The sequence below is a fragment of the Stegostoma tigrinum genome, chromosome 32 (genome assembly GCF_030684315.1).
Source record: "Stegostoma tigrinum isolate sSteTig4 chromosome 32, sSteTig4.hap1, whole genome shotgun sequence".
NCBI classification, from domain to species: Eukaryota; Metazoa; Chordata; class Chondrichthyes; order Orectolobiformes; family Stegostomatidae; genus Stegostoma; species Stegostoma tigrinum.
Window position 1 is genome coordinate 20,147,332 of NC_081385.1, and position 18,094 is coordinate 20,165,425.

Sequence of the window (18,094 nt, forward strand, 5' to 3'; positions counted from 1 at the left end):
AAACAGTAGTCAAAGAAATCACCATGGCTACTGAAATAGTTGCACATTAATTATTAACTTCGGGCACACAGAAATCCCATCACTACTAATTCAAAAAACTGTAAGCCAAACTTAAAATAAATCTCTCTCTCTTTATATCACATAGAGAAGAACATTATCAGCTGTTAAGGGAAGCGAGAAGAAAGAACACAACCAAATTAAAGTCAGGGCATTTGAGAGGGAAGTTAGGAAAGATTTGTTCATGTTAAGATTGATATAAATGTCGAATTCTTTCCCCCAAGAAATCAATAGATGTTAGTTCAATTAATAATTTTAAGTCAAAGCTTTGACAGTTTCCTTTCTGCCCAAGGCATTAAAGAATATGGAATAAGTGGGGAGTTCAGCATGTATGGAGTCAGGAGAATTGGTCACAATATCAGTGCACTGTCGAAATAACTGTTATGTTGCTTTCTATGTTGGCCTTAGGTGCCAGATAAAGTGGAATACCGTACACATGGTGCCCAGGCTGTAGTGAAATTGCTGACAAAACTTCCTTCTGTGGAGTTTGTTGCATTTTTACATTGGTTGAACAAATACTCTCAAAACAGCAAGGTAAGAAAAGTGAAAATAAAACTTTGAATACAAAAGAAACCTCAGCCAGTTTACGTCTGTGAAGAGCAAAAAGTAGTTCACCATTTCAATTTCACAACCATTAATCAGACAATGCTTGTCCACATGATGCCTGATATCTGTATTTTACGCATTTATCCAATTGCATTTAAAATAAGAAAAGTTATGAGGAAGGTTTTTAATATCTTCATTTTGTTGACCCTCTGGGAAGAGGATTTTTCAACAGTTGTAGAACCAGTTTTTTGTTTTGATACTTTAATGGAATTAAAATCAGATAGCTTCTATAAAGAAATGGTTTATTTATTCCACTTTATTATTACCTAAGCTGTGAAAACAGTAAGCTACTCTAGTCCTGATTTCTTCTTTGTACATCGTTTGCATCATGTTGCAACAAACAGTATTTTCCCATGTTTTCACACTATGCACACATATGCACCATATATCCTAAAATGCATTGCTTTGTGCACTGTTCCTCCTGATTTTCTTTAGGTAGCTTACAGAAACTTTGCCTTGGACGTGGTTATGGCATTAATGGAATTGCCTGAGAGGGAAGAAGATGGCTCAGTTCCTCCAGAACATCAGAAGTATCTATGTCACAAATACTGGATCCAGTTTGTGATCTTGGGTAGATGCTCTGATAAGGCTCCTTCAGTCCGAAGCAGAGCTCTCTGTTGTCTTGCACAATGCCTAGAGTTGAATGCTTCAAATGCTGTGGCGTACGTTCAGGAAATATTGCTGGGAAGTAAGTACCATTAAAATCATACTGGACATTTTCTGGAAAAATTTGTTCAGCTTTTGGACTGCTGATGGGGATACTTGCTCTTTGTTGGCATTCTTGTCTGTTTTTGCTATTTTTTAAAATATATCTATCATTTTGACTTGGTCAGTGTCTAAAGAAAAATAAAACTCTTTCCAGTATCTTTTAAATAAAACTGTTTGTGCTTTTGGGTCTTCCTAAAGGTTCCTGCAAAATAATAAACTAATAAACTGATCAGTTCAAGGAGGAAGTTGTGTTCTGTTAAAATCACTTCAAATTAACTTTTGCAGTTGGAAGGCAATCTGGATTTCATGGACGTTCAGATGTAGAATCGACTTCTCTTGAGAATTCTGTCAAGATGGAAAGTGAAGGTAATTAGATAGGATTCCAAATGTTTTCTCTAAGAGCATATTGAGGATGAGGCTGCACGTTATGGAATGTGTTGGAGTGTTGCCTGTCTTGATTCTAATGTCATTGACATTGATTTCATTCAGTCCCCATTGCTGTGGAAAGAGGGAGAAACTGAGCTTTTGTGCCTCTGTACTAACATTCTTGGAGGCCTGAGAGCAAGTCACCTTCTTGCTTAACCACTCGATGTTAACAACAGTTCCCTGATGTCTCAACATGTTTTTTTTAAAACAACTTCTAAAACCTTGAGCAGCAGCCAGTAATCATTGTGGAGAGCTACAGTATAGTTTTGTAGCCTCTAAAGTTTAAACTTTACATCTGATCGGGGTTAAAAAAAACTGTCAATCAAATTGGCCCTCATTAATTATGTTTGGAATCCCTTAATGTAACAGGTTGATGGTACTTTGCATTACTTGTTTATTTCAATGCTGTTTTTCACTCCATCACACTAAGAATTATGATTTGGTATTTATTACTTAGTCTTCTAGATATTGTTAGCAGTAGACATGAGATTGAAATCTTAATTTGTTTCTGTTTTGATATGACAATTTTTCTAGCCCCAAACATTCAACATAAGACCCCACGTGCACTAAAAAGCATTGAAGTTGCAGACAGTGGAAATTCAACCCTATGTAATGGTGAGCGTAAGACAATCTATACAAAATTGTCTTTTTTTTTGTTTTTATATATGCTTTTGTCAACAATGAACTAAATTACTCGTCCCATTTGTGATAGGTATTTTGCCCTCCATTCAATCACAGCCATCTTTGGTTTAATCAGCACCATATGAACTGGCCATATTGATAAACTGGCCAAAATTATATACCTGAAATACCAGAAGTTTACTGTATTATTGTGAACTCCGTGATGTCAGAGTAATCAGTTGAGTTGAGACTAAGAAGGCTCTCTGCTTTTAACTAATAATGCTACGTTGCCTTAGATAAAACTTGTGATTTATACTGTAAATAAAGTATAACAGTGCATAAATGCCTTGCATTATATTTCTATTAGTTAGTTATGTTTTCACATTGATAATGTGCACTTCTATCAACTGGAATATTTGATCAACCAGTACACTTCTGCTCTCATAGGTGCCGGATAATAAATAGTTTGCTGTGTTGTGAGAAATATTGGTAATCTGCTACTGAAGGATCTTGTCAGTTTGCTATATTTCAAACCTGTGTGCAGGCTTCCTGTGTTTATTATTTGTCCTAATGTTGGGAATGGCTAATTACTTGTATTCCTGTTATTTGTGAACAGTATTGGGTCCCAATTTTGAAAATGCTGTGAAATCTGAAATCTTATCACCGTTTTAATGCTACGTTTTTTTGGCTTGTATTGATCTGTTGGCAACAATACTAATATTCTATGTTCAGTTAATGTAATCAAGAAGGTAAAAAATCTCTAGGATTTGTATCACTAGGGTAAAAGCAAAATACTGCCATTGTTGGAAATCTGAGGCAAAAGTAAAGTTCTGGGAAAAACTCAGCAGATCTCGTAGCATTGATGCTTTGGACTGTGTTGACATCATATCTCTAGCAATTGATTAGACTTATTTTGATTTGACAAGGTTGGTACTTCAGCTATTTAGATATTAATTCCAGTGTCCAAATCTTTAGTATAAGAGTCGCTCTTCTTCGTCCACCCTTTGTTATCTATTTGTTGACATTATGCAAACCCACCCTCATACTGTTGCAGAAACCATTTAGTAAAACATTTGAGTGGATTTTTAATTTTCTCATCTCACCATACATTTTTGCAATAATTCTGGCACCAATCTCATTTGAATCTCTTTCCTGCCTGCATTTTCAGTTATCTTGTCTCAATGAATGTTTACCATTGAGATTCAAAGGTTATGCTGTTCTTCCAATTTTTCTCAAATTTTGTAATCCCGGGCTCTGATGCACGTTATCTCCTTTCTTGTTATAACTTGCATGCAGGTTGTATTGGTTCTCTATAACTCCTTACTGTAATCTTTTGTGGCTAATTGTACTTGCTTTCTTTGATTTTGTAATCCTTTTAACTCTTTCCATTTTGATGTGAAAGTCTACAGTCTTCCCTGGTTAAGAGAAGCAAACCTCTCCACTTTCCGAGATCAGACTGATGTAGAGATTTTTCTTTTGCTATCTTAAATGACCTCAACAGTAATGGTCTTCAACCTTAAGGGGGCAATGCAAACCTGTCTTCAGCTCCAGCCTTTTCTTCCCACAATGTTATCTGGTTTCTTGCCACTGCACAGTTTTTAGAAGAGTTCCTTTTATCTGCATAATATTACATTGCACTGAAACTAGTGAAACTTGGCATTATAATTTAATGAATTACAATAGACCGATTAAATTTCTGCCTTTTTTAAACTTCAATTTAATTTTCAGCTTTTATGTTTAGTGGCTGGTATTCTAGCAGATGTGGAATTTGAATGCTTCGGCCTTCTCTTTCTAGTAATAAACTGCAGTTCTGTCAAGTGTCTGAATCTGCTATGTGTTGCATATACTTTTCGTTCCGTATTTCACCTGAGTTTGAAATCAAGAATCACTGCCAACATTCTCCTCATTCCAAAATGCCCAAACTGAAACTCATCTGCTCGTATCTTTTCCCACTACATTCTGCATGCTTTTGTAATCGCATGATTTTACTTTTTTTCTGAAATGTCCAATTCCTGGATGACCTTTACATTTGCTTTTTTTTTTACTGTTTTCATTCTTGATGTTTTGCACTATGGGTCTTTTTTGGGTTTTCATTGTGGTTTAGTCATGTATTTAGAAATACAAAGCTGCTTTCCTTTCACACTGTAGGCTGCAGTTTGCTATTGGTTACTTGAGTGGCATTACAGTGAAATACAGATTATAAAAAGCACAGACTGGTATATTCAACTTGTTTTGTTTCAAACATTTTGAAACTTCTAGCCACTACTAACCAATGCAAGGACACTCTAAAAAGTGTTGAAGTCACAGACCCTGGGAATTCAACATTTACTAATGGTGAGCACAAAAAATCGTGTGTATGAAATGTATCATTGCTGTGGGCCTTGGATTGAAATGTTTACACTGCGCACAGTAAGTAATCTGATTTTTAATTGCATGACAGCGGTGATACTGCAGAGCTGCCTTTAATTCCAGTCGGAAGCTATAAATTCTATATGCTGTTTAGTAATTTTTTTTCTCTGTTAAAGTGGACTTCTGTCACAAAATGCTTAAGATTATTTTAGTGCTTTATTAGGAGGACAAAATAACAAATAAAATGCAAGGTGGTGCAGAAGATGTACAAATAAAATGTTATAAGGTGTTGGAAGAAATGAAATGTAGTTGAGTTTTGACAACAATGCTAAGTCAGGGAGGGACTAAAGGCTAAGATAACAAAGTGTGAAGTGGATGAACACAGCAGGCCAAGCAGCATCTCAGGAGCACAAAAGCTGACGTTTTGGGCCTAGACCTTTCATCAGAGAACTAAAGGCTCCTTGCTTTGTAGAAATGTTTTGTGAAGATGTTTTCTTTTTAAAAAAAGCAGGATCTTTTTAAGTTTACTGTTTTAGTGATAGAATTCAGTATTCAGTGAATTAAGCATAATTTTGAGGAATTTAGCTATTTTGTCTTTTAATTTTAACTTCTTTGCTCAGGCAGAAAGAATGGCCTCTAAGAAAATAATCCATTAAATCAGAGATTACACTAGTGTACATTGGACATGCTGGTGGTCCACATTGTATACCAGAGACCATTGTTTGATATTTTAAAAGAAAGTCTTGGGCATTGCAGCAATTAGTGAGCAATTTGAACAAATTGTGAATCTAACACCCAAGTAACTTGCTTTTTTGCAAACTAGTTTTCAAGCCCATTAAAAATGCATTATACTGTAAAGATGTGCATTCAATCTGAAAATGTTTGTAACAAACCCTTTCTTGTGTATCTGTGGTTTGAAGTCAGTCTCAGGAGCATTAGGCATTTTGAAATGCTTATAATTAATCATTAATAAAATGTGATGCTGCATTTTTTTTTGAACAGTGAAAGAAATTATGACCATGTTGAGGTTGAGAGCTGGTGATGAGAGAACTATTGTGAGAAAATCCGCCATTCAGGTACTACGCATTTGAAATCCACGTACTGATTATTCCTTTAGTTTTGTTTGGCAATATATTATAGCTAGATATCTGGTCTGCCGATCTGTATGACAAATGGAAAAAAATCAATTAAAACAATTATCTCATTTAGTAAGCCCCCTTCTTTCCCAAATTATGACTGTGGAAGACAAGACAAAATAGTCTGAGGTTGTTGACTTGCTTGACAAGCTGGCTTGTTTTCATTCAGATGTTTCGTCACTGTGCTAGTTAACATCATCAGTGAGGCCTCCAATGAAGCAATGTTGTTCTACTCTGCTTGGAATTTATACTGTCTGGTCAGTTATAGAACATAGAACAGTACAGTGCAGAGCAGGCCCTTCGGCCCTCGATGTTGCACTGACCTGTGAACTAATCTAAGCCCCTCCCTCTACAATATACCATCATTATCCATATGCTTATCCAAGGACTGTTTAAATGCCCCTAATGTTATGGTGAGGTGTGTCATTTCCAGTTCTGTTGTTTTTGAGTTTGTATATGGGGCCCAATTTTATATGTTTGTTGTTAGCATTACGAGTTGAGAACGATGCCTGTAAGGAATTCCCGTGCACGTCTGACTTTGACTTGGGCTACTATGGTTACATGGTCGCAGTTAAACTGATTGTCTTCATTTTCTGAGTATACTGATATTAGGGAAAGTTTGTTGTGTTGTTTTGCTGCTGGCTGATATTTGTGTATTCTGATGTCTAGTTTCCTTCCTGTCTGTGGGATGTAATGTTTGTGGCAGTCGTTGCATGGTAATTTGTAAACTACGTTGGCTCTGCATATTGTAGGTATGGAGTCTTTAATCCTTGTAAGTATTTGTCCTAGCGAGGCTGTGGGCTTGTGTGCTACCATGATTCTTACTGGTCTTAGAAGTCTTGTCAGTCCTGATATGTTCTTGATGTCGGGTGGTGTGGCCAGTGTGTTAGGGTGTACTGTGTCCTCTTATTGCCTATTTAGTAGGCGTCTGTGGATGAAGCTGCAGGGATATCCAGTTAAAGCGAGGATTTTATATCGGTATTCTTCCTCTTTCCTGCATAGTTCTGGCATGTTACAGTGAATGGTGCCCCATTTAAATGGTGTCCTAACACAGTTTTGTTTGTGGATGATGGGGTGGTTGCTGTGGAAGTTGTGGACTTAGTCAGTGTGGGTTGCTCTCCTGGATACAGAGGTTTGGAAATTTCCCCATTTGGTCATATTTTCAACCCTGACACCTGGCAATGGAAGCTGATTGTTGTTTTCTTCCTCGCTTATGAATTTAATCCCAGCAAATACACTGTTAATCAGGTGGTGGCGTCTCTCCTAGTTTGGTGCATTTAACGATGACGTGTTGTCCATGTTCCGGATCCATAGTTTAGGTCGATTGAGGGAGAGGGTAGTGTGTTCTAGTCTTTGCATGACTGCCCCTGTGACAAGTCCGGAGATGGGTGACCCCGTGGGTTTGCCATTGATCTGTTTATATTCTTGCCCATTAAAGACAAAGTGTCTGGTGAGGCACAAGTCTAGTATTTTGAATGTGTTGTCATTGCTGATGGAGCTGCTGGTCTGCGTTCCTGCTTCCTCTAGTAATGTAGACAGAGTTTCTTTGGCTAGTGGGATGTCAATCGACATGAGTCCTTTTGTCTCTTCAGTGTCTGGGTGATCCTTTTCTTGGTTGCAGTGTTGGGTCCGTTGCCACGTGTTGGTAATTGTTTGTTTGTATCTGCAAGCAGCGTCTGTTCTTTCTCAACGTAGAGATAACAAGGTCTAGAGCTGGATGAAGACAGCAGGCCGAGCAGGAACACTGATGTTTCAGGCCTGGACCCTTCTTCAGAAATCAGGCCCGAAATGACAGCCTTCCTGTTCCTTTGATGCTGCTTGGCCTGCTGTGTTCATCCAGCTCTACACCTTGTCATTTCAGATTCTCCAGCATCAGCAGCTCCTAGATCTTTCTCAACATAGTCTGGTTTGTTCATAATGCTTCTCAACCCATAATGCTATCAACAAACATGTAGAATTGAACCCCATATGCAAACCCTTACAGGATACACCTCACCATAACAGCCCAGACAGTATAAATTCCAAGCAGAGTAGAACAACATCGCTCCATTGGAGGCCTCACTGATGTTACCTAGCATGGTGACAAAATGTATGAATGAAAACAAGCCAGCTCGGCGAGCAAGCCAACAACTGCACCCACAACCCAAGCTACAAATCTTTGCAAAAATCTGAAAGAAAGTAGTCTGTTTTCACAAAATCTAAAATTTTACCAGGCCTCCCTGTACTTGTGATGGGAGCTTAGTGTTAGGGCAGACTGTTGAGTTTTTCAAGGGTAGTCAGTTCACTTAATTTGAACAGAAATGTAGTACATAAAGAGCTTGCCCTATGCATATGGTCTATAGCACAGTTTGACTGCTGAGCACAAAATCTGGTGAGGTTGACAATCACTTAAGAAATGGAACTAATGTTCATTGTTGGAACCATTGCACTGGGCACATCACAACAGCGATTACATTTTAAAAATACTTCATTAGTTATAAAGCGCTTTGAAATACTCGCTGTTTGTGAAAAGCACAATCCAAATCTTTCTTACTGTACTTGAATGTAGGACACAATATCCGATTTGTTGGTAGGGATTGTGTTTAGCTGAAGAGGATGTAAGTGCTGTCAGGAAAATGTGGATTAACAGCTTGAATGATTGTTAGTCAAAATGTAATTCTTGAGACTTCGATTAATGTTTTTGGCATGTTAATAAGGGGGCAATATTAGCTTAAAAGAGTTTTCTTTATGAAACGTAGGAAAGACTGCACACTTTATTTGTATGAATTTTTATAAGTGGAAGGATTAGTTGCTGAAGTTTTAAAAACAAACCCAAGTTTAGCAATAGGATCACATTGTTAAAAAGTAAAGAAATAATGCTAAATGTATACAGATAATTGTTTAAACAACAAGTTAAAAATATGACCGAGTTTTAACGCTAGTTATGGAATGAAGCCTGGTCTGACCATATCGGTTTTCATGAAGTTTTGAGTCAAACGATGCCTAATGAAATGGCCCTGTGTTGCAACAGAGTAAGTTACTGGGGAATTAGTGTCAGAATGAAAATATTTTGAGTATTTTTGTTTTTTTTTGAACAGATTACAAGTTTAAACGAAAGGATAAAAATATTTTGAGCATTTCCTAACAGGATTTTGATTCTGTACATTCTCCAACCATTTTCCCCGATGTCAAATGCCAGCTCACCAAACTGCTTGGAAGTGTTTGGAATCTTTGTCTCAATGGGATTTGATATTCTGCTGGCAGGAATAGCTAATGACTTCTAAACAACTGGAATTTTGAGTTATCTGACTTTGACTTTGACATGTCGCAAATGTTGGTTGTGACATGTCAGTGAAAGAAAGCTTAATTATTTTAAAGGATAAATACTTGAAAAAACATTAAAAGGATATGTGATTGGGCATTGAAGCAAGGAAATCGAACTGAGAAGCTCTGAGAGCCAGCACAAGTGCGATGGAGCTGAACAGCCTTTAGTGCACAAAACTCCATGATGAATCAACAAAAATAAAATTATCTGAATCCCCAATATTTATTCATTGATGCAGCAAACCATAAAGCAAATCTCAGTTTGAGACTTAATGAAACTAAGACATGCATTACCTTTTCAGAACTCTGAGCAGTCCAGGCCATAGGCTTCTCATAAGTCTAGATTATTTAGGCAAATTCATGCTGTGGGTAGAATGTAAAGACTTATAACCACATCATCAGCAGAATAAAACTAATCATAAGTTAACAAAGTGTGGAGCTGGATGAACACAGCAGGCCAAGCAGCATCTCAGGAGTACAAAAGCTGACGTTTCGGGCCTAGACCCTTCATCAGAGAGGGGGTTGGGGAGAGGGAACTGGAATAAACAGGGAGAGAGGGGGAGGCGGACCGAAGATGGAGAGAAAAGAAGATAGATAGAGAGGAGAGTATAGGCGAGGAGGTAGGGAGGGGATAGGTCAGTCCAGGGAAGACGGACAGGTCAAGGAGGGGGGATGAGGTGGTAGGTAGAAAATGGAGGTGCGGCTAGTGCTAATGCGCTAGCCGCACCTCCATTTCCTACCTACCACCTCATCCCGCCTCCTTGACCTGTCCGTCTTCCCTGGACTGACCTATCCCCTCCCTACCTCCTCGCCTATACTCTCCTCTCTACCTACCTTCTTTTCTCTCCATCTTCGGTCCGCCTCCCCCCTCTCCCTGTTTATTCCAGTTCCCTCTCCCCAGCCCCCTGTCTGATGAAGGGTCTAGGCCCGAAACGTCAGCTTTTGTGCTCCTGAGATGCTGCTTGGCCTGCTGTGTTCATCCAGCTCCACACTTTGCAGATGCTGGAGAATCCAAGATAACAGTTCCCATTATCACTAATCGTAAGTTAGTATTTGTCTCACAACCCCATCAGTAGTTGGTGAATACTGTTTAAACAAAACCCTTGTGTGATGCATGTCGTTATGCAGAACGCATTGATGTTTTCTTGATTTCCACACAAAATAAATTAATTAGTCCCCTATTCCTTTAGTTTAACAGCTGTAAAATAGGAAAAAAATTACCAAAAGTATATAATTCATGTTGCTGAATGTTATTTGTTGCATAATTAGATTTTCATTTCCTGATGTATCAATAAGATTGTAAATGATCTATTTTGTGCTCAATACCTACAGCTGTTTGTCAGCATTTTAAAGCACAATCTTGTCGTCTGCACCCAAGAAGATCTGTCGACATTGCAAGATCATTGTCGAGATCCTGCTCCATCTGTACGCAAGCAAACATTGCAGTCGATCACTGACCTTCTGTTGGTATGGTTTTTAATACTATTTTCCAATCACGTTGCACCAGCATTTAAAAACAAATACTTTTAATAAACATGAAGTTGCTGTAAAAGCTCAGCAGGTCTGGCAGCATCTGTGAACAGAAAACAGAGAATTAATGTTTCGGGTCCAGTGTCTGGTTCTGAGGAAAGGTTACTGGACCCAAAATATTAACTTTTATTTTGCCCTTCGCCGATGCTGCCAGACCTGTTGAGCTTTATCTGCAACTTGGTTTTGTTTCTGATTTACAGCATCTGCAGCTCTTTCGTTTTTTTTTATTTTTAATAAATGTATGGAAAACTTTGACTCATCAGTCTCACTGGCACAGATTGAACTTGTTAATGAGATATAATGGGAACTGCAGATGCTGGAGATTCCAAGATAATAAAATGTGAGGCTGGATGAACACAGCAGGCCAAGCAGCATCTCAGGAGCACAAAAGCTGACGTTTCGGGCCTAGACCCTTCATGGGTCTAGGCCCGAAACGTCAGCTTTTGTGCTCCTGAGATGCTGCTTGGCCTGCTGTGTTCATCCAGCCTCACATTTTATTATCTTGAACTTGTTAATAGCATGTTTTCATGCATTGTACTGTAAAGTGACTGGGAACTTTTAGGAATCAAAATAGTCGACTCACCTATTTGTAAGCCTGTGTGGTGCACAGTGAATAAAGGATTTTTGATCAGGATATCCATTATCTTGCAGCTGATTGTCTCCTCCTAATTTACAGGGTAACAAATGGCTAGGATTCTATTTGCAAGTTTGCTACTAAGGCCATTCTCGGTGATAATATATGAAGTAATACGAATCCAATGGTATCAATTGACCAGGAGTGAAGGATTTGTGATAGACTGTCACGGAGCACCTATTTATTGATCTTTTAATTAGCTATAGATTCAAAGATTGCAGACTTATTCTGGACATATTAGAAATATGCCTGAGCGGGGTAGTTGAGGCTGATTCCATTAAAAGTATTTAGAACTCCTCCCTTGGAATGTCACAGAAATGAGCCAGAGAGAATCCCATGGCTACTCCATCTGTTTGTGAGCTGCACAGTTTATCATCTCAATGAAAGCATTAAGAAAATGGTACAGTCTCTATTGCCTTGATATAATGCCAGTATAAGTAGCTTTTTTGTTGGGGTGTTTCAGTGGTTAGCACAGCTGTCTTACAGCACTAGGGACCTGGATTTGGTTCCAACCTCAACTTGGAGTTTGCACATTCTCCTTGCGTGGGTTACCTGTCACCACCTAAAGATGTACAGGTTAGGTAGATTGGCTATACTAAATTGATCATAATGTCCAGGGATGTGGAAGCTGGTTGGATTGACTTTGGGAAATGCAGTGATAGGGTAGGGGGTTGTTTGTTGGGGCAAATGGCCTGCTACCACACTGTAGGGGTTCTGTGATCTGTACATCGGATAAATAATCATGCAGTGTTGAAAGAACACACAGACACGATGTTGCTATCAACCTGTATGTCACATGTAATCTTCGTAAAAATAAAACTCACCAGAGCTATCTTGCAGGATAATGGCTACCCTGATCAGCTTGCTAACTTACAAATGAGTAAAAGCCACCACTTTCAGATGCACAAAATACCTATCTCAAATTACTGTGGAATGCGATTTGAATAACAGTGAGCATGCAGCTTTGTGCTGCTACTATGCATTGGCAGCCAAAGTGGTACATTCCATCTGAAGATGCTGCCTTCAATCCAAAAATGAGGTATGGACTAACACACATTTGAGCAAAATTGTGTACCTATCTCAATGCTAATGTGCTGCCGTGTACATAAACCACTTGACCAAATGATGGGTGTAACAATGTATGGAGCTGGATGAACAATGATGGGGATTGGGAAATCAAATCAAATAACATGTTCCTTCTGTTCATATTACATTGTCAACTAGCCCACACTTGTAAAACTATAAACAAAATTGCTATTGTTAAATGTACTTTTCTGATTTGGGCAGCAACATTGAACAATATTAAATATGCTAATAGCTATACCAACAACCAATCCGAGATAATCGGTGGTGCTCATAATGAATCTTATTTGTGCTTGACATGCATTCATACAAAGGGTCCTATTCTTTGCAAACCAGCAGACTGTGATCAAGCTTTGTACCTTTTGTTTTGGCTTTACCAGGTAGCCAAATTCTCTCTAAGTTGTACAGCCAAGATGCCACTTGAAGGTTCCCTGCACATCGATCAACATGCTGATGTGTTAACTTCTGGTTTCAGAAGGCGTTGCTACGTGCAGACCTGACAACATTCTGAAGTCTGTGCACCAGGAAAACAATTACAGGAAACATTAGTTAGGGACGATTGTGGTTCCCTGTTGCCTTCTCCATGACAGCCAATCAGTCTGTACCAATTTTTGCATAAACTGTTGTGGTTATTTGAAATTTAGCCTTTTTAAGTTGTCCTGATATCTATTAACCTATAGCAACATGTTTCTCTTTTTCAGCAATATTCCTTGTTTGTATTTAGTAACGTTAGATGTTTCATCTACTTTCATATTCATTTGTGGGACATGGGCGTCACTGGCTGGCATGCACTTATTGCCCGTGCCAGGTTACCCTCAGCTGGTCGTGAGCTGCCTTCTTGAGTCACTGCAATCCATGTGCTGCAGATGGAACTGCAATGCCCTTAGGGAGGCAATTCCACAATTTTTATCAAATGACAGTGAAGGAATGGTGGTATATTTCCAAGTCAGAATGGTGAGGGACTTTGAGGGGAACTTGAAGATGGTTGTGCTCCCATGCATTTGCTGCCCTTGTCCCTCTAGAGGCACAAGGTTATGGGTTTCAATGAAGCTGTCTAAGCATCTTTGAGTCCCTGTAATAAATATTAGATAGTATACACTGCTGCTGAGAGTATTTGGTGGAAGGAATGGGTACTTGAGGATGCAGGCCCATCAAGAGGGCTGCTTTGTCCTGAATGGTATCTGGTTTCTTGAGTATTGTTGGAGATGGACCCATCCAGGCATGTGGTGAGTATTCTTTCACATACCTGCCTTGTGCACAATAGATGGTGAGCAGGCTTTGGAGAGTCAGGAAGTGAGTTATTTGCTGTGATATCCCTAGCCTGTAGCCACTGTCCTTACGTTGCAAGTTCAGTTGAGTTTCTAGTTAGTGATAACCTGCAGGTTGTTAATTCTGTGTGTTTCAGTGATGGTAACATTGTTGACTATCGAGGAGTGGCAGTTAGACTGTCTGTTATTGGAGATAGCCGTTGCCTAACATTTGTGTGGCATGCAGGTTACTTGTCATCCTTGTCAAGATGCTTGTTACTTGTCAGGACTGCCTCAGTTTTTGAGTTGAGCATGGTGCCGAGCATAGTGCCAACCATAGCGCAATCATTGGTGAACATGCCCATCTTTGACCTTTATGATGCAGGGAATGTCATTGATGAAGCAGCTGAAGATGGTTGGGTGTAGAAAAGTACCCTGAGAAATTCTTGCAGAGATGTCCTGGAGCCAAGATGGTGGATCTCAACCATCTTCCTATCTGCCAAGTATGATTCCAACCCTCAGAGAGTTGGCCCCATGATACCCACTGATTCCAGTGGTTGCTTGGGCTCCTCGAAGCTACACTCTGTCAAATGCAGCCTTGGTGTCAAAGGTTGTCGTTCTCGCCTCTCCTCTGGCCTTGATCTCTTTCTGTCCAGATTTGCACCAAAGGTGTGATGAGGCCAGGAGCCGAGTGGCCCTGTGGAGCCCAAACTGGGGTTCAGTGAACAAGTTATTGCTGAGCAGGTGCTACCCGATAACATTATTAATGACATTTTCCATCGCTTTACTGATAATCGACTGATGGGGCTATAATTGACCAGGTTCAATTTGTTTTACTTTTTGTTTCTCGAATATACCTGTACAACTTTCCACATTGTCAGGCAGACGTTGTCCGCATTGTTACCAGTGTTCTAACTGTACTGCTTGGCTAGGGGATTGGCAAATTCTGGAGCACGAGTCTTCAGTACTATTGTCAGAATGTTGCGAGGTCCTGTTGCTCTGGCACTAACCTGTGTCTTCAGTGATTTTTTGATATTGTGTAAAGTGAGCCAAATTGGTATCTATGATGCTGGAGGTCATTTGAAGAGGCTGAGATGGATCATCCACTTGGCATTGCTCACTGAAGATTGCTGCCAATGTTTTTAATCTTAGCTTTTGCTCTCTTTAGTCCGTGAGAAAAGGAATACTTGTGGAGCCTCTTCCTCCAGTGATTTGTTTAACTGTCCGCCACAAATTACAACTGAATGTGGCAGAACTTAGATCTGATCTGTTGGTTGTGGGATTGCTTTGCTATGAAAATTACTTTCTGCCTATGCTGTTTGGAATGCAAGCAGTCCTGTTTGGTAGCTTCTCCAGATTGACATCTTATTTTCAGGTGTGCCCTGCTGCACTCTCCATTGAACCAGAGTTGATTCCTGACTTGGTAGTCATGACTGAGTGTGTGATAGGCCAGTTCATGAGGTTGCAAATTGTGTTGCACTAGAAATCTGTTGCTGCTGATGGCTCACAGCACCTCATGCCCAGTCTGGACTTGCTATATATGTTCAAAGCCTGCTCCATTTAGGGCAGTGATAGTGACACACTACACAATGGAGGTTATTCTCAATGTGAAGGAGGGACCTTGTCTTCACAAAGACTATGCAGCGATCACTCTTACTGATACTGTAATGGTCAGATGTAACTGTAGCTGGCAAATTGGTCAGGATGATGTCAAGTATGTTTTTCCCTCATGTCTTGTTGGTTCCCTCACCACCTGCCACTGACCTAATCCAGCAGTTATGCCCTTTAGGACCCTACCAGGTCAGTCCGTAATGCTGCTGCCGAGCTACTCTTTGTGAATATTGAAATCCCTCACCCATAATGCTTTTTGCACCCTCAGTCTTGCTCAATTTAGAGTACTGATTCAACAGCCGAAGGAGGATGGTACGTGATAATTAGCAGGATTATTTGCCTGTGTTTAACCTGAAGCCATGAGACTTTATGTGGTCCGGGATCAATGTTGAGGACTCCAATAACAATTCCCAGGCCAACTCCTTCGCAACTGTACACATTGGTGCCACCAATTCTCCTGGACCTGTCCTGTTAGTGGGACAGAACATATCCAGAGGAGTGATGGTGGTTTCTGGGACATAACCATACCTGATAGACAATTATTCTATGACTGTGTGAGGCTGTTGCTTGACTGGTTTGTTAGACAGCTCTCCCAATTTTAACACTAGCCCCCACGTGTTAGTAAAGAGGAATTTGCACGGTTAAAAGGGCTGTTTCTGCCATTGTCTTTTCCGGTGCCTAGGTTTATGCCAGATGGTCTGTCAAGTTTGATTTCTTTGTTGAGACTTCATAGTAATTGATACAAGGCCATTCTGTGTTGTTGTGGGCCAGACTAGATTGCAGATTTCCTTCCTGAATGACATTGATGAACCCAATGGGCTTTTTGGACAATCAATAATGGTTAAATCTTGAATTAAGATTTTTTTTATTGAATTAAATTCTACCATCTACTTGGCTGGATTCAAACCCAAGTCTCCAGAACATTTGCTAACTTTCAGGATTAATTCCCGAGGCCGTTGCCTTCCCTGATTATTTAATTTGATATTTGATGTTTATTTTATTTTGCGTAGAATTGCTTGGTTTACAAAGATGTCCCAATTTGCAGGTGAAAGTGCTTTTATTCTCAATTGTCCTTGGAAGAAGCTCTCCAGTTGTGTCTAAACAGCGAAGAAAAATGATGTTAATTGAAGTTGTGATGTAATTGATTCTGAAGTTTATGGCTTAAATTTTTTAAAAACCATTATCTATTTCAAGATGTTATGGTATGCTCATTGTTTTCCATATATTTTTTGCAGGCTCAACCCAGTAACACTGTACTGCAAAAGGCATGGATGAGTGGAGTCATCCCTGTTGTAGTTGATTCTGAGAGTGCAGTGCAGGAAAAAGCACTGGAGTGTCTGAATCGAGTGATAATACAACAAATCAAGGATTACAAACATTTCTCTGAAGAAGACAAATATCAAAGATTGACCTGGGATATTTTGGAATTTCTTGCACTTGAAAATCAAGAGTTATGGTATATGTTGCATTTTTAAATTTGTCCATGCCATTTTGGACGTCTCTGATATTCTGTATTTATTTTGAAGTTAAAATCAGAGAACAATATGGCCATTTAAATAATTTTGCGGCATCCGCTCTTTTGGAAGAATTATGCAGTTAGTTACCCTCTGCTGTACCAGCCCCACAGCATATTCTTACTTTTAATGAGTTGATCCAATTTCTTTTTGGAAGTTAACAGTGAATCTGTTTCTAATAATCTTAGATTATAAAATGGTTGCCCTGTTATCTCATTTTACCCATCACCTTGAAACTGAGTTTTCCTTTCCACTGGAAGCATTTTCTTCTTGTTTATTCAACAAAATCCTTTCTGATTTGATCTATCTGACCTTGCCCTTGGCATTACTCTAGTGAAACCTGTCAGCATTTTCTTCAGATTTACATTTTGATGTCAAAAACTTTGATCAAATTGTAAATTAGATGGCTGAAATGACGTAGGAGATTTTAATTGTAAATTAGATGGCTGAAATGACGTAGGAGATTTTTAACAAAGTTATCTATCTAGTACAATGATGGTCAAAGATAATCGCAATTTTAATTTGTGGTAGGCTTTTGTAGGAAGTTGGGGAAGAGGAGAAAGAGAATTCTTGTGGGTGAGTAACGTTTTCTGGAGAAGGGTAGTTAGCACCGGTGCCTCTCAGAGCCAGGGACCCAGGTTCAATTCCAGCCTCGGACGACTGTGTGGAGTTTGCACGTTCTCCCTGTATGGGTTACGTCCAGGTGCTCTGGTTTTCTTCCAAAGTACAAAGATGTGCAGGTTAGGTGGATTGGCCATTCTAAATTTCCCATAATGTCATGGATGGGAAATGCAGGGAAAGGGTTGAGGGACGGGTTTGGGTGGGAATCTGTCCAGAGTGTTGGTGTGGACTCAATGGGCCAAATGGCCTGCTTCCACACTGTAGGGATTCTATGATTCTCGAGAGTTTCTGATCATCTTGTCATCTTGATTTCAAATCATCTTTTTTCCCACTAATAGTACAAATATCAGAGGTATGACATTAATTTTGTTTTCTTTCCATAGCCGTTATCTTACTAAAGCTTTCCTTTTGTGGTCTCATCAAAATCTATTCAATTCAACATTCATAAAATGCCTAATCTCCCATGCTGAGGCTGAGCATGCTCCTGCTGCCTGGATGTTACTTTCCAAGATTGCAGGATTATCCCCAAAATTGAATTATGGGAAGATTATAGATTCGTGGGAGAATGTTTACAGGTTCGTATTTTATAACTTTGTGATGGAATGCTCTTGTACCACATTTGTACAGTATGTTTTTTTTTAAAATAAC

The 18,094-nt window shown here is 39.4% G+C and overlaps 1 protein-coding gene across 4 annotated transcripts in view; it reads left to right on the forward strand.

Moving 5' to 3' along the window:
• The window catches only part of ncapd3 (non-SMC condensin II complex, subunit D3), an 83,242-nt gene that overhangs the window by 31,336 nt on the left and 33,812 nt on the right, over positions 1-18,094 (forward strand). For all 4 annotated transcript variants that reach the window (XM_048562012.2, XM_059639112.1, XM_048562013.2 and 1 more), the window contains exons 10-18: positions 466-591; positions 1,099-1,351; positions 1,657-1,737; positions 2,332-2,412; positions 4,678-4,752; positions 5,770-5,843; positions 10,539-10,673; positions 16,547-16,767; positions 17,830-18,021. In XM_048562012.2, coding sequence (XP_048417969.1) covers positions 466-591; positions 1,099-1,351; positions 1,657-1,737; positions 2,332-2,412; positions 4,678-4,752; positions 5,770-5,843; positions 10,539-10,673; positions 16,547-16,767; positions 17,830-18,021 — 1,238 coding nt within the window. The remainder of the gene's footprint in view (positions 1-465; positions 592-1,098; positions 1,352-1,656; positions 1,738-2,331; positions 2,413-4,677; positions 4,753-5,769; positions 5,844-10,538; positions 10,674-16,546; positions 16,768-17,829; positions 18,022-18,094) is intronic.